The sequence below is a fragment of the Tetrao urogallus genome (genome assembly GCF_951394365.1).
Source record: "Tetrao urogallus genome assembly, chromosome: 3".
Lineage (NCBI taxonomy): Eukaryota > Metazoa > Chordata > Aves > Galliformes > Phasianidae > Tetrao > Tetrao urogallus.
The window spans coordinates 84,280,121-84,302,739 of NC_136815.1; the positions used below are offsets into that span (position 1 = coordinate 84,280,121).

At 41.3% G+C, this 22,619-nt stretch overlaps 1 protein-coding gene across 3 annotated transcripts in view; it reads left to right on the forward strand.

Annotated features, from left to right (window-relative positions):
- PHACTR1 (phosphatase and actin regulator 1) overlaps positions 1 to 22,619 on the forward strand; it is a gene marked incomplete at both ends in the record, with an annotated part of 284,448 nt that overhangs the window by 247,386 nt on the left and 14,443 nt on the right. For all 3 annotated transcript variants that reach the window (XM_079533808.1, XM_079533809.1, XM_079533810.1), the window contains one exon: positions 21,129 to 21,184. In XM_079533808.1, the coding sequence (XP_079389934.1) occupies positions 21,129 to 21,184 (56 nt within the window). The remainder of the gene's footprint in view (positions 1 to 21,128; positions 21,185 to 22,619) is intronic.

Sequence of the window (22,619 nt, forward strand, 5' to 3'; positions counted from 1 at the left end):
TGCCATAGCTTGAGACATGTGTCTTTAGACTGTGAGCAATCTGTCATTCATCCTATAAGGGAGGCTGTCTAAAACAGTCTCTTAACCCTCAATTGTAGCAAAGAGGCTCATCAGCAGTTAGATACAAGAGTCTTGAAGCTGAGATTTTGCTCCACTGCTTTTGAAGAATGCACGGCATTGTCCTTATCTGCTCTTACTGAATTGCTTTCCTCATGGAATAAGGTCAAGCAATTATACAAAAAATCTGATAATATAGAATGTTATGCTTCGCTTTGCCTAACAGACAGAATTGGTGTTAAAGGACCTTGTTGTTTCTCAATACATCCTTTATCTCATCAGTGTCATGTCTGTCTCATCGGTATACTCCTGCCCACCTTAGGGCACAGGACAGGTTGACTACAAGTCACAAGGCAGGGAAGATTAAAGGCTATCCAGGTGAGCAGAGTGTCAGGGGACTGCTGCTGATCATCAGCAGACGCCTCAGGCAATCCAGTAAGATTTTGCATTCTGTGCTGTGCTACTGCCAAGAGCTGTCAGTTGTGGGAGTCATATTTAACCGCACTGACTGTGAAAGCAAAGAGAGAAGGAGTAGGGAAGCAGCCTTCTGCACGTTAACAAAAATAATTAAATTAGAAACAAATGAATAAGAAAGTACCTTCTTGAAGTTTCCTGACGTTACCTTTTGCCTCTTCTATGACTTTGATTGATGGACATCCAATTCCTGAGCCTGGTGAGTGCGTTACTGTGTATGTTCTTTTGGCTTTAAGGCAGTGAGTCAGTGGCAAGCCACACTGACAGATATACAGTAGCACACTGCACTGTTTATTGTATAACCTTAGATTTATGCACTCTTTAATACATGATGGGATGCTATCCCTACAGCAGCAAGTGGAAAATATCGATCTGAAGCACTATAAATAACATATTGCAAGTATCAGAAGACAAAGAATAGGAAGTAGGAAGATAGATCAGAGAGACTGTCTTTTTATGCATCTGGCTGTAAATATGTACATGTGAAATATAGACATACCTGCCAGATGTGTTTGTAGTCCCATTGATGCTTTGGTAATAGTTGGAAGACATCTGTGACTTAAAAATGTACTGTGAAAAGTCATACATCTTTGTTATGGAATGGCAGGTTTGACAGATGATGGTTACCTACTATCTTGATCAGAAAAGTAATCTAATCTCCACACTCCCCAATCAGTACTACGTCTTCCCAGGTGTGCAGAAAAACACTGCCTAGAAACAAATCCTGAGGTGAAATGGACTTGGTGAATTGCCACACACATAAAAAATTGCCATTGATTTTAAGTGTCATGTGGCTGCTGTGAGGTTTTTGCACTTGCTCACATCAGCTGTCAGTTATCTTTGTGTCTCTATGCGTGAGGGTGAGTGTTGAGGAAAAAGCATTGCGGAATGTTTGTAAACAGAAGAACCATACAGAAAGGTAAAAAAAAATTTAGGCAGTATGGGTAAAGGATAGCTTTTTCAGAGTCACAGTGAAGTTGGCAGGGATGTTACCAGTGTTAAAGGAAGAGCTCATCTGCAGAGGTAGTTGGATCATTTTCTTTACTTGTCTTCAAAATTTCTTTTCATCTTGAACATAATGCTCATGGAAGACTGTCCAGTAGCTTTGGCCAGTTGTGGTTTTTCAGGTGAATAAACCCAATAAAAAGCAGTGTGATGTTATCATTGTGTTAGTGGCCATTCTCCTTCAGATGGATTGTTACAACATGGTCCAAAAGAGATTTCTTACACAGATTACATGTGACTGATGTTCCAGTTCAATAGCATAAGCATTTGTTTATTATTCATAAAACAGTCCCTAATCTATTGACTGCACCCATCCCTTGTCAGCTTGCTTTCACCAGTTCTGTCCTGTCCATACGCTGTGTCAGGTGTCAACAGGCAGAGCAGGACTCCCCTACCTGGTCTCCCATGCTGGGGGTGTGCTGGCATGGCTGCTCTAAGTTTGCCTCCTGACTAGTTTCTCGCATCAACAGATGTGAGATCTTTTATTTCAGACAAAAAAAGATCTGAGCTTTGAGAGCAGGTCGTGTGTTGCCATGTGGAGGAAATGCTGAGACTGGTGCATGGTAGTGGTGCATGGCCATGGCAGGGCACAGGCCACTCCGTAGCACCACAGTCACAGCTCCATTGGATGCTGCACTGTGAGGTATCTGGCCTCTGGAAACGCACAACAGTTCTTTCAGAACCCTGGGGGGAATGAATAATCCAAAGAGATCTTTTTATTTATCAAAATATTCTGTGGTGAAGAGACTCAGCTCTTTGAAGCAATTAATTATTTAGACTGTGTTGCAGTCCCATTGAGGGGAGGCTTTTTTCAGCCAGATGATGGAAACGAGATGGCCCCTGTTAGGGCTGAATCTCCTAACGGCTGTTCATCCAGTGCTGGGGATAGCATTTTGTTTCCTCTTCATCTCAGAGTCATTTAGGGATAGAAAGAGAGTAGGATTAAGCTTTATTCACAGGCCTCCTTTTGTTGGGTAACATGAAATAATTTCTTCCTAATTACCTCTGACGTCTACAATTCTCACATTTATTGTTAGCTTTCACTAATGAGAGAAAAACAAGTGCCTAAAGCAAGAGCTCATCCCTAAGTTCTAACTGCAGCATGTGTTGTGTGTTGCTTGCCTCTTCACACATCAGGTGCTGGGGATAAATCACACGGAAAATGGGATTGTGGTAAACAAGCTCATCTGAATCCTGGATTAGAGGGGAGGATCGACAGAGCTAGATGCATGAATGGGAGTGACTGGAAAAAGCTGCAGAGGCCTGAGCCTGAGTTTCAGCTGTGTTGGTAGCCAGGGAAAATGGTAGTTATGTACCCTTCTATTAAACTTTGTGAGGAAGCTGAACCAAGAAGGTATCTAAATTGTCCTTAGCACCAGACAAAGGCAGCAAAAACAGGTGATTATCTATGGGCAACAAATTGAAAATGAGTTACCATTACACACTTGCGCATTGCACACTTAACACCAGGAGTAAATACAGTCGTATGGATCTTAGTCCTATGTAGGGCTATGGATGAGATAAACTCTCTACACTCTTGTCAGCCCTGTTTTCTGTTATTGTTATCCTGGTGAGCTGTGTTGCTCTGAAAGGAAAGGTGGCCTTGTAGTGTCTTCTACAGTCTTTCTGACCTACACGTGTACATCAGTATGTTTAAGATATATTGAAGACTCCAAATGTACGTACATACCTATGAATTTTGGAAAAAATCTACTAGTTGACAAACTCTCATCGACAGCAAGTTTGGTGTGCTTTCAAAAAAACACACCAAGATATCAGCATCTTTTTAGACATTTAATTCTGTCTCAGTAAAACAAGGATCCTCATTTCTGAGTATGTTTCAGACTTGTCTCTATCTGTCAGCAGTTTTCATAGGTAGCATCCATCATGGAAAAACACAAGTCTAACGTCACAAATGATTCTATTACTGTTGTTTTGATGTATGAGTTCAAACATAAACAGCAGGAATTTGCTTCATCTGAGTAATTTATGATTATGATTTGCTATGGCAAAAGGTCAGTGGAGCAATCTGGAGAAGAGAAGGTGATGCTGTCACCACAAAACACATCACCCTTATGTGCTCCCTTGCCTATGGGATAAACGGTGTCATTGACCCATGATCTTGATGGGCCTTGGCAGCGTGACCTCTCCTTGGCTGCAGCTCCAACTCAGGATGAGATGAATTCCTGTCACCACCAGAAGCCAGGGCCTTTTATTCAAAGTTCTGCAGACTGGATACAGTCTGGCTGCTTGTAGCCTCTCCTTGGGCAGATGTGTCTCTTCACATTATAAGGTGGGGCACCAAATGTGCAGGCACAGTTTATTAATGTTACTATAGAGGAGAAGACATGCTGAGGAGAGAAGTCTCTTAATGGTAGGCAACAGGCAGCAGGAAGCAGCATTGGAGTGCAAGATCTCCCCAGAGGCACCCAGGTGACCATTGGGGAAAAATGGACATTATTTGTTCAGCATCAGAAGTTATCATTTCAGTCAGAGTTGTTGCCAGTCCAGGAAGGTATTTGTTATTCCTGGGATCTCTCACTACTCCTATTCCCTGCTCTCATAGAAGCAGTACAAGTCACTGTTTTTCCATTGCAGCAGCTGTTTCTCCCATCTTTTCTCTGCAGAATCTAAACCAGAACGCATTATGGAGTTACAATTTCCTCTTCAGAGTTTCCATCCACTTCAGCCCCCTAATTCTTCTGACAGTCTGTATTCAAAATCTAACTTATTCCGACAACAAGTATATTTAGTCTACCTTTGTTTCCTTTGCAGATTCAGTGGGGTGTGGTATCCTTCATTTCCTGTCCTGAATTGATTGTAGTGTTGCTTTTAGTTGTCAAATCACTGTCAGCTTTTACCTCAGAGGAAGCCACATTTCTCTGCTGGGCAAAATTATTCATGGTGATATATAGTGTATATATAATATAATGAAAGCTTGTGGCGGTAACAAGGAAATAGCTTATGTCAGTAATAGAAATCATCTTTTATTTCTCCAGTAAACAGAAGGCCATGTAGAGTCCACACAGTGCTCTCTTGACTGAAAGTATGACAAATATTAATAAAAATTGAAACAAACTAGGAAGTAATTTCAAGATGTTGTGTTCTGGCTTTAGAAACATTTTTATTTTTCTTTTGCTGTTTAATGCTAACAAACAAAAATGGGGCAGCCTAGCTGGGAGTTGCATGTGCTCCACTGTGGTCTGGTGCCTTCCACCACCAAGCACCTGTGAGAAAAGCCAGGCTTTGTCCTCTTCCATGTGCCCAGTAAGCAGCTACGGCAGCTAGGAACACTCCGACCCCTCTCTCCCTTCTTTCCTTAATGTTGATCAAAAGCATTTCTCTGCCTCTCCTGGGGTTCCCTGGCTTCTCCCCCATCCTGAGAGCCTGATGCCAATGTTCTTCATGTACTGGGAAGACCAGGGGAGGACAGAGGAAACCATACTCAGATTTTGGAGTTACTGTTTGTATTTCTCCCCTTGTTATATCCTATTTGACAATACATGTGCAGGAGATTAACATTCGTAACCCACTTTAAGGAGCTAGGCACATAAAACCAATTTTTCATCCAGACTCCAATCTTTTAAAAGCTTTTTTAAACATCTTTTAAAAGCTTTTACAAGCTTTTAAATATACATGTGCTTATGTATGTGTACTGTGGTTATTACTGTGAGCACAAGCTGGACTGCTGGGTACACAGTCATGTCTCCGTGCAGAAACATGGGAATTCCATACTCGGCTTTTTGTATGTGAGTAAACAGAACTAACTTTCTGAACAACTAACCATATAGTTAATAGAATTTAATGTTATACACATATGTGTTTTATATGAGATTAAATACCTTCTGGATAAATGGACCAGTGCCAAGAAAATTAATTAGTTAATTAGTTTGTCATTACACCTGGTGCAGAGTTTGAACTTGCTTTCCCTAATAGATAGTATTAGCATAAGGATCACTTGGAAATGAAGAGCTTTTTGCATACATGCAGGAAATCTCCAACTGGTCTTCTAAAGGTAAGTGCAGATGAGAATTATGCTCATATTTCAGTGCAGTGGAATTCAAAGCCACTGTGCAGTCCATACGTGGGGATTAAAGTCAATCCTTTAACCTCGGACTCAACCATGTAAAATTACTGTTTATGTTAATAACATTAAAGAAGAGGAAGTGTTCTCAATTTCAGTAAACCACATCAATGTATCTCCAAGTATGCTATCTTTAACGTTCATAGCTCACCCTTCTGATGAATAGTTTGCAAACCAGCAAACAACAGCAAAAGCATATTTTAGCACCATGGTAAATTCAGCCACATGGTTCTTCACTGACATCCCTGAATTCAGGAGGCAGAACACTGATGGCTAATCGGTAATTAATAAAATAAGCATTCAATATATTGTATCTGCTAAATGAGCAAGCGTCTGTAATGTAAGGCTGGACAATTTATCCTGCAGAGTATCCGAGTTTATTGGTGCTCTGGAAAGGTCTTCACAATTCGTTTTGTTGCAGTAATCATGACAGAAATCATCTTTCCTCCATAATCAACTGTCTTTGATATAAAAGCAAGCTGTGCAAGCAGCAGACCCTGATCTCAAACAGCAGAGGCTGCAAAGATGCCAGATCATTCCTTCAGCAGGGCCAGGGAACTCTGCTCAAATGAGTCTCTCTTCTCCTTTATGTGCACAGGGCCAGTGGAGATGCAGAGGCAGCATGTTTAGGAACCCTTATCGTCTGGTGGGTTGGCAGGTGGCAGTTTAGTTGCACCCAGACCCTGCTGGGGAGCATCCCAGGCGATGCAAACTTCAAGTAAATACTGCCTTCAGGAGGTCTTTGCAGAAGCTGCAGGGAAAGGTTCTGGGCCATCTGCCATGAAAGTTTTTTTGTGGCCTAATCGGCTCATCCACCTCCAGCTAAGCCCAAAGCAGTGTAAGCAATGAGCATTTGGACTATTTGGCTGCTCTGGGGAATGGTATCACCTGAATTGTGATCTCTGCCTTTCCTAAAGCATTCTCTGCCCCAGTGTAAGGAATTCCCCATCCTCATATCCAGGCTTTCTCCATAAAAGGAGACAGCCTGCCAGGCAGGAGTCAGTTTGTTTGGAGCCAGGCTTACAGCTAAGTTCAACTTATCTCATCTGCATATCACTCTCAAGACTGAGAGTTCAGTTCCTTCTTGAATGCTCTCATCAAAACATTCTCCAGATGTTCCAAAAACCTCCTTTTCTCCTCTTAGAGAAACAGGTGCCTGATGTCCCAGGGGCTAAACCATCCCAGAAACTCCTTCCCTTTCCTGTTCCTGACACTTTGTGGTCTTCCTTAACACTTTTCTCTTTCAGGTAGTCATATATTCTGAGATAAATACTGTAAAGTTATGTGATACTCCACCATCAATTTCATCTTCTCTTGAAGACCAGTGAATAGTCTAATATGCTACTGCAGATAGAACAGCTGCCAGTATTTTACACTGCGCTAATTCTATTGCGTTCAGAGCCCCATTATGTTTTCTAATGTAATATGACAGCTGAAAGGATGCTCTGCAGCAGTGAAAATGTCTGATTTTTGCCTCCAAAGTCCACCATGTATGGCACATTTTCGAGGGATACTTTTATTCCCCTTTCCCTTGACTAAGTCTCCTAAGTATTGTGTCTTATTTCTCCTCAAAGTTTAGTAGTGCTAGTAAATCCACCTCCACCCTCTGTTTCAAGGCACTGTAGAGTAGCTGACCTCTGTCTAAAGGATTTTAGAGCAAATGTGAAGAGAGCACAAGGAAATGCAAGTCATCAGTGGAGGAATGAGAGTCGTGCCAGCTCACTTGTCTCAGCTTCCTCACTCATTGCTGCAAACCTGACTGCCTCAGATTTGGTTGTACCACCTGCCTTTCATTATGTCTTGCCTTTCTCCGAGTTCTGTTCCTTTGTAACTTGACATTTCATGTTTTAAGAATTAAGGCCAGTGTTAGAACTTTCAAGAGAAGGAGGGGTCCAAGAAACCTGCTTAATATTCAAGGATCACTTCCTCAAAGCTCAGGAATGGCAAAAATGCCAGGAAGCCTGCATGGATAAATGAGGTGCTCCTGGCCAAAGTTGAACACAAAACAGAAGCATACAGAAGGTGGAGGCAGGGGCAGGTGAGCTGGGAGGAGTATACAAACACTGTCCAATCATGCAGGGATGAATTTAGGAAAGTTGAAGCCCAAGTGGAATCAAATCTGTTTGAAGATGTCAAAAGATACGTTGAATTTGTTCAAAGATGTCAAAATTCATGCCATAGTTTACAAAAGGAAGGCTAGGGAAAATGTGGGACTACTGCTTTAATGAGGCAGGGACCTAATGACACAGGTCATGGAAAAGGGTGAGGTGCTTAATGCCTTCTCCTCCTGTCTTTACTAGCAAAGCTTGCCTTCAGGAGTCTCAGGTCTGAGAGGCAAGTGGAAAATCTGGAGCAAGGAAAATGTACGCTAGTGGAAGAGAGTCAGTTCAGGGAATACTTAGGCAAACTGGACATGTTTAAGCTCTAAAAGGGTCCATTTACAAATGCTGGAAGCTGGCTAATGGTACTGCAAGGCTATTCTCCATCATCTTTTAAACAAGCAGGGTGACCAAGAGAAGTTCCCAAAGACTGAAAGTAAACATACCTCCTATCTCTAGGAGGACCCAGAGGACTACAGGCCTGTCAACCTCACCTCATTTTCCAGGAAAGCGATGGAGTCACTAGTCCTGGAAACCATTTCCAGGCACGTGGAAGACCAGGATGTCATCAAGAGCAGTCAGCATGGAATCACTGTGGAGAAGTCGTGCTTGACCAAGTTGATAAACTTCTATGATGAATTGACTGGCCTTTCAAGTTTGCCTGCTGCACAAAACTGGGAGGAGTGACAGCTGCTGCATGGGTTCATGCTGTCATCCAGAGGGCATGTTTGAGAAAGAGGAAGTGCTTGGAGAAGGAGGCTTGGAGAAGAAGAGTTCTTATCATTGTGTATAAATCCCTGAGAATGCAAAGAGGATGGAGAGAATACTCTTCTCAGTGGTGCCCAGTGGCTGGGTAAGAGGCAGCAGACACAAATCAAAACACAGAAGATTTTATCTGAACATCGAGAAACTCTTTTTTACTATGATGGAAACAGAGTAGTGGCAAAAGTTTCTAGAGCTGGTTGCGGAGTCTTCTCCCTCAAAGTTACTAATAAGCCATCTGATCCTGGTCCCAGGCAGCCTGTTCTGGGTGGTCCTGCAAGAACAGGCCCTTTAACCCTAACCATTCAGTGATTACATGATAACGTAAGGCATCAGAAAAAGCTGCACAAGTCTTCAGAGTGTTGGCAGCATCTTAGGCTTTTGAAGCGTACAGGATTGTTGCCTGATTTTCATGTGCCTGTGGCAGTGCACAGTGGTCAAATTCTGTCTCAGACCTTCCCACATTTTTAGTCTCTGCCCTCTCCCCCACTCTAAGGTTACTGTGAGTATGTCTCGTGAAGCTATTCCAATACAATTCCCTACAATGTTTTATTCTGCTTCAGGTTATTCCACAATGGCTGTACCAGCACAGACAATTTAGCCAGGTCACAAGCTCTGACAAATGTCTTACTATTACATGCAGACAATAAAAGTCTCCAGCTCACTTCAGTTACAAGAGAGTATTGGGTTATCTGTGAAGAGCAAAGTCCTTATAGTTTGTTGCGTGGAAAAAATGACCAGAACTCAGTTTCTAAACAAGAACATCTCACAGACACATTGTGTTTGCATGGAAATCGACTCCAGATGCTCGACTTCTAACAGACATTTTCTTCAGTCCTGCATTTCCCCATACCCTCAGTCCTTTCCTGCCATTGCGAATTCCCAGTTTCACTTCCAAGGGATTTTCAAATTCTTTGTTTATTTTACAGATTTTCTTTTTTTTTTTTTTTTTTTTTTTTTTTTTTAGCTTTTCTGACTATCCAAAGCAGAATTTCGAAGTGAAAAGGTAATCTGCTTCCAAGCTCTCTGTTCCAGAGACAACAAACAGCAATTTATTGCTCTCTGTTTGGGAAAAGGAGATTGTTGCTTTCAGAAATGTCCCAGGCAGCCTGCAGTGCTGCTGTCTGTTACCTTTAGAACAGCAAAGATCTTCAATAGTGCAGAATAAAATAATGTTCTAATGTATCTAATAGGAAGCAGGACGGATAAATGTATTTGATACACATTTTGCCAGTAACGCTGTTCAAACCAGTCTGACACTGTAGTAATTGTGAGACATTTTTCCCTCTCTTTCTTAGCAGCTGGTGTTTGTTAGCTGGGCTATGCAGAGCAGGAGCAAAGTTGTTAGCACAAGATAACCTCCAGTCATGAAAGTGGGCTTAACACCCAATAAACTATAAGGTACAGATGTGAATTTAGTATGCTTGTAAAGCAAAAAGCAAGTCTGCATGGCCTTGGCCCACATAGGCTGGAAGCAGAGGCTGAGCTCAATGCCAGTGCATGAGAGACTGCACATTTTAATAATGAAGTCAAGCGAAACTAGGAAGCAGACACTGTGTCTGTTTGCACAGACCATCCTAGGCAGTGTGTTTTAATACCAATCTGCAGCCTTTTACAGCAGTAAGTGCAGTCTCCAGTTTTACCAGCATTTTGTGTATGAGTACACGTTCAGAAGGGATTTTATCTGGATAACTGTGCCAGTTCTCAGCCCCCTCTCCTTGCCTTCAGCTGGGGATGCAGGAAGCAAGACAGTGACACGGAAACAGAGTACCGGATGCCTAGGACAGAATTTTATCAGTTCTGGCATCTCTAGTCATCTGAGCGTGCCCTGCAGGGAAATCTAGGCCTCTGCTGTGGCCTGTCAGCAGCCACCAACAAGCATACTTTGCTTAACTGACATACAAAGCACTCTAAATAATAACCCTCTTTAGCCCTTCTGCCTGAATAAGCTATTTGGATCAATAAGGAGCTCAAAAAACCAATGGCTTATTTAAGACAGGAATGAGCTTCTCTCCCATGTTATATAAAGAAGAGGTAAGCTGGTCGTTTCTTCAACTTTGCTCTAATTAAACAAAAAAAAAAGAAAGAAAGAAAGAAGGCCACTGCTCTCCCCTCAGCAGCTATAATGTGATAGTCAAGCAGGTTTTTACTTTGATAGTGTCTCAGGAAGCTGGGTAATGTGTACACACACCTGATCTTAGTTGGAAAACTGACACTGGAGATTCAGTGGGCACTGAACCAATCCCTTGAAGCTTCAGGGGAAAAATGTAAAAGCTGATGTTGCACTATGCATAAAAAGAAGAAAGACTGCAGCCTATTCAGCATATCACATGCATCCCCCTGGAAGTGTTTTGGTTCCTGTGTTTGATTCTGTTTGTTTTGAAGTAAAGAGTATCTGCCTGGGAAGAGGATCTGTGTTACTTTGGAGATTATTGATTCCTGCTGCTAATTCCTTATTCAGTGTAATAAGCTTCTTTATAACATTCCATTTGTTTTACTGTGGAATACTTATGAAGCAACAAAAAAGGATTATCACTTTGTGGTCCAAATTTAGCCTCAGGGTAATTATACGCATCTCAGTAATTGCAAGAGAATAAAATGCAGATGGAACAAGACTTCTCCCCCCCAAAAAAAATGACTTGTCATCATGCTTTTAGGCCACCAGATTTAAATGTAAAGATGGTGATATAAGTCTGATTAGATAGTGTCTGATACCTTGTCAAAATCACTGCCATGCAGTTTCCTAAAGTGTGTATTTTTAAAGGGTAGACAGGTGAATGTCTCTTTTTTTTTTTTAAAGCAGCCATTCTTGGTATCTTCTGCCTCAGGTGCGGTTTGTTTTCACTGATGTTTCAGGAGATGCTGCCATTTAAATATACACATGTATATTTCTGGGTTTTGCCAGTGCATAGGGGCAGAAGTGGTAGTTAAGGTGTTAAATATATGCCATCTGGAATGGGGTTGTGTCCTTGAACAAGGTGGGAATTTAGAGGATAGGAAAATCTCTGGGTAAGGTGATGAAACATGTAGTTACCTGGAAAGATAAGAACTGAATTTGCAAGCAGTGAACAAAAAAATCAATGTTGTAAAACACATGTAAAGATTCAGTCTAATCAGCAGGTAGCCCAGATGTAGATGTGACTGTTAAATGGACAGGAATGACCCAGACATCTGCACTGCAGCTGGCAATGCTGCTGCTGGGAAGAGCTTGTAAGCTGCTTCAGTAAATCTGTGCTTGTAATTGCTGTCACAGTTACTGCAAGAAGAGTTTTGTCTACTGTAGTTGGCTGAATAAGGAGTTTTTCACATTTGGTACTCGGCTGGAACAAAGTAAGTAACAAATATGGGAGAGAAAACAATAAAAATAGCACAGTGAGGAGTTAAATTTTTATTACAAAATGAAAAATACAATTTCAGGCCAGTACCAAATATTTTATCCAGTGTATTTTTAATGCTTTTTTAAACTCTTTCAAGTAGTGTCTAGTAAACTGTTTCCTCAGCTGAAACTGTTCACCAAGTTTGACCTCATCTTGTACATAGTTTCTGACCTGCTGGAATGCAATTTTTGGCAATTTTTCTGTTTGTCATAAATGTTTGACCCAGGCCTAATTCTCGATCTCCAAGTGAACGTTTTGCAATAATTCACTGCTCTTTATAAGCTAGGCTGCCTTTTATATAGTCTAGGAGACTGAAATGTCACTGACACAATATAGTTAATCACTCTTAAAGCTCTCAAAATTGTTTGAGGAATTTTCCACTTCAATAACAAGACAAAATACGGGGGCCATGCTATTTCCTATGCATCCTTTCTTCCAGAAACAGAATTGTTATGGTTCTGCATTACTGGTACTGCCAACTTCTGTTATGAAAGTGTTTCTTTAGAATTCGTGTATGGTAGATTTTCTGAGTCACTGAGTGTTTTAGATTGTGATTCCTTTCTCAGAAAGTAAGTTGATTTTTTTTTGCATTCCCATACTCAAAGTGTTTGGAGATGAATTTGATTTGTGCATTAGTGTTTACTTGCCTTTCTTCATGCTAATGCTGGTAAAGTGGACTTTAACAAAACAACACAGTGCCTAAGTTTTCTGTTTGTTTCCATTTTTGAGAGGTCTGTAGTTGCTGTAGTAACAGAGGAAACTTTAGTTTAGCCATAAAAGTGTTGGGCCCACCATCAGCAAATTGGAAAAAACATTCCACGCAAATTTCCTTCATTAGAATCGACATCTTTTTGTATTTTGAATTGAATTTCATCACTAAATTCACAGATTATTTGGACTATTAAGCAATTTTGTTTGCTTACATGTTTTAGCTCATTCTGACTTGGTGTTTTTAAGATTGCAGTTGTGCAAGTGGCTATATAAATTAGAAGACAGGTTGCTTTTGCTTTTCTAATTAAGTAAGTAACATACTTACAGTGCCATAAGTGTAAGATATCTACTTATGCACAGGTTTTGAAGATACAGTCATCATGTTCCGTATGTATTCACCACATCAACATGGTAGGACACAAAGGCTCATCAGGAGGTCTTACTTTCATGCTAGCTAAATCAAATGTGTAAAAGAGATGGCTCTTCTGTTATGTGCCTCAGCTCTTAGCACTTCCTTGGAGCCAGCAACCACTTCTCAGCATTGGCAAAATGTAAGCCTGTGACAGCTGTAGGTGTCTCAAAGGAGAACTGCCAAAGGAAGGAAAGATCAGTGCATTTTAGAGGAGTTTGGAGAAATAAGGCTGTGCTCCCATACTCATCTCAGCTTCCCTCTACAGTTCTCTTTACTGAACCCACAGATCTTCCTGCCTAAAAAATTGCTTCCTATCCCCATCTCTAGGCTACTACACATTTTACAAGAATAACTGTTTTGTTCCTATATCAAGCCTTGCTTGAATGAGCTTCCCTGAGCATCAGGAGCCAGGGCAGAGGGACCCGTGAAGGTGGAAGTGGACTTTGTTACTTAAGCTTTTCCGTGGAGATGAGTGTACTTTCAAGAGTAACTTTTATGGGAATAAGCAGTCAAGGACTGGAAACAAGAGGGAGACTCCACATTTATTCAATCTAAGTTTCTAAAAACACCAACCAACTTGTTTGGTTGAGAGTGAAGGGATCTGGGACTCTGTCAGGTCTGTGGTTTGGCTGAATGGTCCTTAAGATAGTCCAAGGTCTTCAGCTACAGAAAATGGAGGACACCTTTACAAATGTATTAATGGGATCTGGCTTTCTACAGATTTTCCAAGTACAAAGGCTACACTTCAAAACTGAGAAAGTAGTAGGAGAAGCCTCCAAACACTGATCTTTGGCAAAAAAGAATATTAAATTTGATGTCTTATGAGGAGTAAGGAAAAATAATGTTTCTAAGATTTAGCCTCCAAATGTTTCCTTTAAAAAATGCATCTTTAAAGACTTGTTATGTTTGTTCGCAGACGTAAAACCACGAACTATAGAGAGAAAAGATTCTAAAAGTAAGTAGCCGCAATAATGCCATAGATAACAAGCACATCTGTTCAAATCAGACTGATTTTTGCAGTGCCGTTTTATTCATTCAAGTCATTAATGGATTGACCTTGAACTGTGAATTACACTTTGTGAAATCAGCTTTCAGTTGAGTATGACTACTTTTGTAGAAGCTGATGTCTTTTCTCAAAGCTTCACAATCACTACCACTTTTGAATGTTTTTTTTCTTTCGCCTTCTGCATTTTTAGTGCTCAAAAATATCCAATTTTTATTGTTCCAAAAATACATTCTTGAATTAGATACATAGTAAGTCCTCTCTTCCAAAAAAAGATTATTCTTTGTTTCCTACTACAGTTGTTGGACTTCTGCTGTTGGGGTTAGGGATAAGAGATTTGAGAGCTAATGCTACAAAGCTCATATGGTAGAACTGTTTTAATTCCTCCGTGCCCTTTTTCAAAATTAAACTTTTATGGTGGTAGTTTATGTGAACAGCTAGCATTTGGCTAAAAGGTCTGATGATAATGAAACAATATGATAATGAAACAGAGGAAGCTCCATTTTAGAGCTCAAGTTGTGCGACTATCTTGTGTGCTCTTGCAGTGTTCAAGATATCAGTAGCCATTTTGCAGTTAGTATCACTGAAAAAGGAGCTGAAGTCTGAATTTTTGGAAATGCGTGGCTTTATCTTGAGAAAACAATAAGAAACTGATCATTCCTTGGTGAAAAGCAGGTCTGTGCATTGTGATACCACAGTCCCTTTTGTAGAGGAAGATTCTCTGGAAACTCCTCTGATCTTACAAAAGATTGTTGACTTGGATGTGTCATTATTAGGTGTATAACTCTGTTTCTGCTCAGAGCTATAGGACTTTCTAGTCATTCCTTTAAGTTCGTAACAGGCAGAGTCCACAGACCAAGATGATCCTGCTTTTTTTAGGTATTTATGGAAATGTGTTCTGTATATGATAGACAAGATTTCAGCTTAACGTCGGCCCAGTGCATTGTTGAAATCTACATTTTGAACATGATTCTCTTTCCCCAGGAGACCTAATCTGATCTAATGTGGACAGCCTATTGTTTTGTGAGGAGCTTGTATCTTCCCAAGAGTAAACAAAACCAAAGTAAATCAATTCCTCAATCAGCTTAAACACGAAAGAATACATTGAGCAGTGAGTCTAGAATGATTCACAAGGGCTAAAGAATGAAAAAAAGTTTTAGACAAAGTGCCCACTTGGTTTTATTTTCCACTATTCAGATGCTAGAGTAAGCAGAAAAAGTACTGATAAGTTTTCCTAAAAGTCTTCATGGCAATCTAGACTAGGTAGAGATTTAAAGTATTTACTGATTGTGTTTCTCAACACAAAACAAAGTCTGGAATAAGCATGATTTGAGGAGCAGAAGGAGGCTGCTTAAAGCCTAAATTAAGATCTGAAACGTTTTTTGTTGAAAATGTTATTTTCTTGCACAGCCCTTCTAGATGCATGTCTGCAAACATGCTATAGGAGATGTCATTCTGCTGTTTCATGTGCTGGACCACTTGGTGTTTCCAGCAGTGCACTCAGAGGAGATGCTAAGCCCAAGTGCTACCTCTCTCCTTCAGAGCATGGGACTGCTCTAGCTATCCTGGACCAGGTGGTGCAGCCCAGGGAACAAACTGAGATGCGAAGGCAGCATCAGGAAGTACTTAGATCTCCAACTGATATTTTGCAGGTTTTGTTGTTGTTGTTGTTTTGTTTTGTTTTTGCTGCAAGCAAGCACATCCTACCAAAATTTCCTAAATAGTTCTCATTGAGACTCTCTCAGTGGTGCTTCTTTTAGGGGTGACCAGGAGTCTCTGCCCCCTGTGGACTGCTCTTACCACAGGCCTCTTTTTAGCTGCAGGAACGCTACAGTCTCCAAGAGGCTGAATGCTTAGAGTCAACAGGGAAGTGAGGAGTAGTCATTACATGGTAACTGAGTCGTGGCAAATGCTCCTTATGGTTTTATTGCCTTAATTTCTCAAGAAAAACAGTTATAAAGAGTGTTACCATGACTGATACCTAGAGACTTGTCACACCAGGAGGAGAGCTTAAAGGAGGAGATAATGTATCCCACAAATTACCCAACATCTTAATGGAGTCTAGCGCAGAAATCGTAATGGTGTAGAAGTCTTACGTTTTCCTCTTTGGATAGAGATTTTCTATTTAATATCCCTTCAGCTCATTCACTGATGGATAAAACTGTGTTAATCCCATTTTATAAATCCTGTTAGGAGAAAGATAGTTTTCTGTAGACTCTTAAGTCTGGCTGACAGTATCTGGGCTGACAGTTCAGAGAAGGTGAGCTGCTGAGCTTACAGTTATTTTTTGCTCATTGTGCAGCAGCATAAGGAAAGGAGGTCATTTTTTTTCTCGCCCTTTGCTAACAGTTAACTGTCACAAGCAAATAAAAGCTTTTCTTCACATCCATTTTCATCTTCCAATTTTCTGCATTTGTCATGGGAGTACAAAGAGCCCCTGGTAAGTTATCCTTCATCAATATTGCTTTGCTATCAGCACTATTATTGAGAAAGGCATGCTAAATTAAGCAATAGTAAGACTCTTTACTGCCATTGAATTTTCCTCATGTTGAATTATATAGCTGATTTAAATCAGCACAGCTCTGCTGGCTTCAGTTGTGCTCATTTACGCCAAGTAAAGAGCTATGCGACAAGTATTTCTTTGTAGCAGCTTCCTTCTCATGTGCCCAGCTCCTCTGTTAGAGCAGTCTCTAGGGTGGTATGAACCCAGATGCACTCAAGTAAAAAGATTTGCTTCTAGAGAATTAATTTAAGAGCTACTCCAGAAGATATAACCCCTTGCACTCAGAAGTTACTTTATGTCGTGGTGACTTATACCATAGGAACAGATTGTGAGCATGGATGAGCTCCAGAATGTGTTGGTGGTGTTGTGGGCACCTCTCTATACTTCTGCATGCCCTGTTGTGACCACCTGTGACCTGTTTGCTGCTCAAAGGTCATGCCCAACAGATGTCACCATTCAAGCACTGGAGAGCTGTTGAATTCTGCCTCTTGTATCTGCAAACTCTTGGAGTTAACAAGCCTGGCAACTAAATGAGGTGTCATTTTCCAGCAAGCCATGTTCTGGATCCGGTTCTTATACTTACAGATGACCCTGTTGTAAGCTCTTACATGTTCTTGCTCTCTGAAAACAGACAAAGAGGAATTCTACACATCTAAAAACCGCCAACCCAGCACCATACATGAACGACATTAACCAAGTCTTTCTCTGAACTCATGCACAGCACTGCAAGAGACTGTGGAGATAAAAACCATGACTGTTAGTCAGGGGACAGCCTAGGCAGTCAGGAGTGCCTTGCTTCAGAAGTATTACCAGACAGAAGGGCTCTGCAGATAGGTAGCCACTGTCCTCTGGGCATGACTACACTGCAGAGCAGGCTAAGCATCACTGTGTGGACTCTTAAGTTTTTGGTGTTGCCTGGGGAGGTGTACAGCCAGTATTTCCTTTTATTGCACATTGTTGCATTAAGCAGGAACTTCCCGTTCTGAGGCTCCAAGCAGTAGCATCCATCAGTGAAAATGCTGTCTGTCCTCCTTCTTACTCCCTGAAGAGACTGCGTCCCCACCAGCCAGTACTTTAAATTGAGGGCAGTATACTTTGCAAGCGATTGTTCCTCATGCCCCCAAACTCTTGGTCATCCACCATGACGTGCTCAGCCCTGACCTGAACAAGTTCAACAAAGCAGAAAGAAAAAAATGGAAGTGAAATAAAAACAGCAAAGTTTTTACTAAGAAATGAGCACTGTATAGTGCTAGCACAAAGACTGTGGTGTGTTTTGATCCTGTAGGGAATTAATTCAGAAAATTAGTTTGCCATCGTTTATTTTTATAAATCTGAGCAAACTTTTATTTTTCACTGACATCTCATTTGAGTATTATATTTTCAGTGAAATCTTAACAAGGCTTCCTTTATGTCAACAGAAATCTCAAGAAGGTTTGATTTTTTTATTTTTTTATTTTTTGGTAGGGAAATCTTTATCAGTGTACTCATAAAACCACTATTAACAATACCACAAAAACGTATGAAGTGTAAAACAGACAACACATTGCAGAGCACAAGGAGCAGCATGCCTCCCTGCCCTCTTGAATGCCTGATGTTTATTGCAAAACAAAAAGCATGGCATATTCACACATGGTTAAGCATGCTTACATGAAGGTCTTTAAGTACAGAAAGAACAGTTGAAAGGCTGGTGCTTTCTAAGGCCTGTCTTTCCCTTGGTCAGATATCTACACTCCTGCAGCTCCACAAAACGTAGTTCCCATTCTGATCAATAACTTGCATCCCACTTGATTCTGATAGTTTTAATAAGCAGTTCCTTTATTTGCTATTGCAGGAGGTCTGCCACATCATTTCTCACCTCCTTTTTCTCCTGTTTGTTCTGATTGTGCTGCTAATTAGACACTTGTTTCCTGACCTCTGGCCTCTTGACAGCCTCATGCAGCCCCTGTGATGTTAAACAAAGGAAGGCACAGCAGCAATCCAGCAATCAAACCTCTGAAATCAGCCTCTGCAATCTAGGTGGGCTTCGTTAATATTTTTGTTCTGCGCAACACAGGAAGGAAAGACAAAGAGTGGAGTTATCACATCTACTGTTTGCTAAGATCTCAACAGTGCACTGAAGATGGTACACGGAAATTAGGTGTGGAAAAAAAAAATCTATCTTTGCAGCCACAATAACAAAGCAAGAGCTGCCAACATTTATTTAATTATAGGATAGTACCTAGAACTGAGATGTTCAAAAATGTTAACAGCTGCCCAACCTATGGCAAACCCAAAAGTTAAGAGGGAAAAAGTAAAAACTGAAAGATGGCTTTTCTGAGGAGCTAGTGGAGTTTGTAGAGTTCAGAGATAGTTTGGGGATGGAAGTCACTGTGGAAGCAAAAGAAATGAAATGAAAAGAGCAGGAGAACAAGAAAAATAATTGTGATAGCCTGGATGAGAAGGACTGGGGAAGGGGTTGTTTCACTCATCAGAGAAACAAACAATGAGGGAGCAGGCCCAGTCAACCCAAAATGAGGTGAAAATGGGAATGTAGCAGCAGTCCATGAAAATCAAGAGCTCTTGATCTCTAGACTGTATCTACCAAAAATACCATGTTTTTTTTGCCACGTGACTTCATGCCTTTAGAACAGTGGTCATCACTGAGGCAGGAGAACATTGCAGCCTGAAAAAGGTATTTTATGGCATCCGTAAAATGCTTTGATTCTTGATGGGGAACACAGGTGTTTCTGACTGGTTTTCACTAGACCTCCTACTGGGCATCTTAGGGAAGAACTGCATAGTGTGTAGGTCTCTGAGCTGCACAGAAGATGGGGATACATGTGTAGGGCACACTTGGAGGAAATCACTCACCACAGTGTAGAAGCAGTGACAAAGTGAAGTACAAACTTTGTTTAAATTCATCTACTTTATGGCAGCTACTGAGAAGTAAATACATGGAAGACTTGCTCTTTTATGTAAATCATTCATGTAGATAGACAAAACCTGTGCCTTTTGTTCGAAATGGTCCAATGTGAACCATTCTTGACAAAACTGTTAGCTGAGTCTTTTAATCATCTTTTTTTTCTGGAAGAGGAGGAGTTTTTTGGAAGCCTTCTTTTCAAACTGACGTCTCCTTACATTTATTGTGTTGTTTCTATAGAAGCGCTGCATACTGGCTGGATGGAGTCTGTCCTGAACATTCATGTGATGCTTCCTCTTGAGAAACATCGCAGTGTGGTGGATTAAAAGCTTCATATAACTCGGTTTCTGCAGAAACTCTTAGTGGACCTAAACTTGGCAGTTTATTCTCTTTGATTCTCAACTGCTCATAGAAATATAATAGCTTTAATTTCTTCTTAATACTGAGATGAAGTATTCCACTAGCAACAGCTGCTGTATCTTAAAGATGGTAATAGCAAGCATTCGAACAGTACTTTCATCTTCAATGTACTTTGTAGGTGTTCTTTACTTCTGAATTATGTCAAGTTTCTGTCCCTATCGATGCTTTTTCAAGTGAGGTACATGATTGATCTGCCATGGCAAAGAGGCAAAGCCAGTCACTCCAAATTCTGCACTGGAATAGGGCCATGATCTGACTTAGTGATGGAAAATGGCCCCAAAGGCAGTACAGCTGAAATCTCTTCTGACAGCAGAAATCTTCAGGCTGTGTAAAATCAGTTACCCAAACTTTTTCCTTCATACAGAAGGTGAAGCTCCTGCCCATCCCATGCGCTCCAGCCCTGTGCACCAGGTGAGGTCAGTCCAGAGGCTGCTGAACGAAGCAGGGGATTGAACTATCTGGTGCAGACATGATCCCCTGCTCTGAAGTCTGCCCCTATCCGTACCTCCCTGAATGACTATGCCTGAGGGATGAGAAGGCGATGTCCTGTCACTGGCAGCACTGACAAAACTCCCATTGAGCCTGGTGAGAGCAGGAGCAGGCCCAGCAGTGTTGACTTCTGATGTCATCGTAGTGGTTCTCTTTGTTTTCCCCAAGATCCCTTTGTGCTTTTCTGCTTTGCTTTGTATTCTGAATATTCAGATTGTTTCTGCTCTCAGGCCTCCGTTTGTAATTAGATTGCATTGGTTGTGAATCTGTCCTACAGGTTGACAAGCAAGTTATGCTGATCTTCACTGTAAGGTTTAATACAAGCCACCAGAGGAGGAGGGGAGTGGAGCTGTGGAGGAGGAGTGCCACTATTGTTCTGCCCTCAGCACTGCCAAAACTGTCCCTTGTTTTTTCTGCAGGCTGCCTGTTCAGATGCTGTTTGGACAAGCCTGGAGGCTCACAAGAGGGCAGGGAGAGGGTTAGCAGGGTCTCAGCTAGAAGTGCTTGTGCGAGTCAGGAAGCAGGCATGGGAGGAAGGAAATTAAGTGAAGACATCTGTGTAGCTTAACTCCCAGCAGCTCTGCCTGGGGTAGGGGTGGGAGTGCTGTGCCTAAGATGACATAACGTAGTTCGTCTTTCATGGGCTGAACACAGAGGAAACTGCAAAAGTGAAGCATGGTCTGTGTCACGCATGGGCCAGGCACACCAAGTGCATAATGGAGCAGCGTTGGCACTTTCTGCTCCGCCTTCCACACCTCAAAAAAACTCTCAAAGACAGTGAGCTGAGGAGGATGTGATATGGTCCAGAAACTGATCTTGGACTTTTTTCGCAGACGACTGAGCCAGAGGCCGACAGCTGAAGAATTGGAGCAGAGGAACATTCTGAAACGTAAGTCCTGATACTACTGACATTGAATCTGAAGCCAGCTAGTTTGCATTAGTTTAGATTTATATTGTGTGGGTTCTTTTTATAAAACATCGGCTATTCCATATGTGCATTACGAATAAAAACAAAGTGCATCATAAATGCAAGTAAATGTGCAAGTCTGCAGCAACATTCAGAGCTGCAGAAATAATTCATTAAAATTGCAGTCAGTAAATACACATGAATGAACAGCCTTTGGGAACAAAAAAAAAAAACAACCCTGAATCTTTTTTGCAAGTCCTGTTCCCAACAGAGGATCATTCTGAAAAGCCTTTCTGTGCTGCTCTCACACGGATACGAGCATCCCATTATAAGCTGGTAAAGCCATTAGAGCATGGCTTGATGAGTTTTGCTAAAAACCTTCACAGCAATCTAGACTTAGGTGGAGCCTTTATTTAATTCAAAAAAGAATCCTGTGTTTCTTGGGATAATTCCAGTGAAATGTTCCCCTGAAACTCTTCCTTTACATCAGCCAAAAACTCACCGGTAGATTCTCAGATCATTAAAGTATATTTTAAAGAGACAGACTACCATTTGGAGAGCCTGTGCTAAGTTGTGTGACTAGATCTGTTGTCACCAGTTCCAAGAGAAGCAGGACTGAGTCTAGCACAAACCTTGTAATCTTGTGAATGAATAGGGAAAAAAAAAATGCATTTCATTACTCACACTGAAGTGTTTGATTTTTAACAGGAACACAAATCTGTTCATCTCATTGTTGTTGTACTTCAGAAATAGGGAACTGAATAAACAGTTTCTTCCTTTTTCAAGTTGTTAAATCCTTCATTCCAGGAAAATTTTGAAAATGAACACAGACAAAAGTATTCCTAAATGGTACCTTAAAAGAGCATCATAGGTTGGTCCATTGTGTATCTTCTATTGTTGTTCAAACAACAGACTTGCACAGAATCATAGAAGTGTGGTAGCAAAAGACAGATTCTCTGGAAATTAGCAGAAACGATTGATTAAATTTTTTCAGAATCAAACTGCCAATATGTTATTCATCTGTTCATGTTGTCGTGCATGGCAGACAAGGGAAGACAGAGACACCACTATCAGTGCAAAGAGGAGCAAAGAGTAAACAGCAAAGAGAGTGCAGGGAGCCCAAGGCTGCCAGGAAAGCCATTTCTTTGTGTTAGCCTGTGATAGCCATGCTCCTACTATTCATCCCTGTGCCAGCAGCTGGCGGAGTTCAGTCTTCAAGGGGGCAGAAACTGGGGAACTGGTGGCACGTCCCTCTGTGATTGCGTTGGGACGGAGGCTGCCAGGACAGCTGGAGGAGGGGGAACCTGCAACATGACCAACAATGAGCTCAGGCTAATGGGGACAGAGGGCAATTCTCTCAGCAGCTCATGTTGTCATCCTGGCTCTGGCTACCAGCATGAAGCAGTGCGTGCCATGC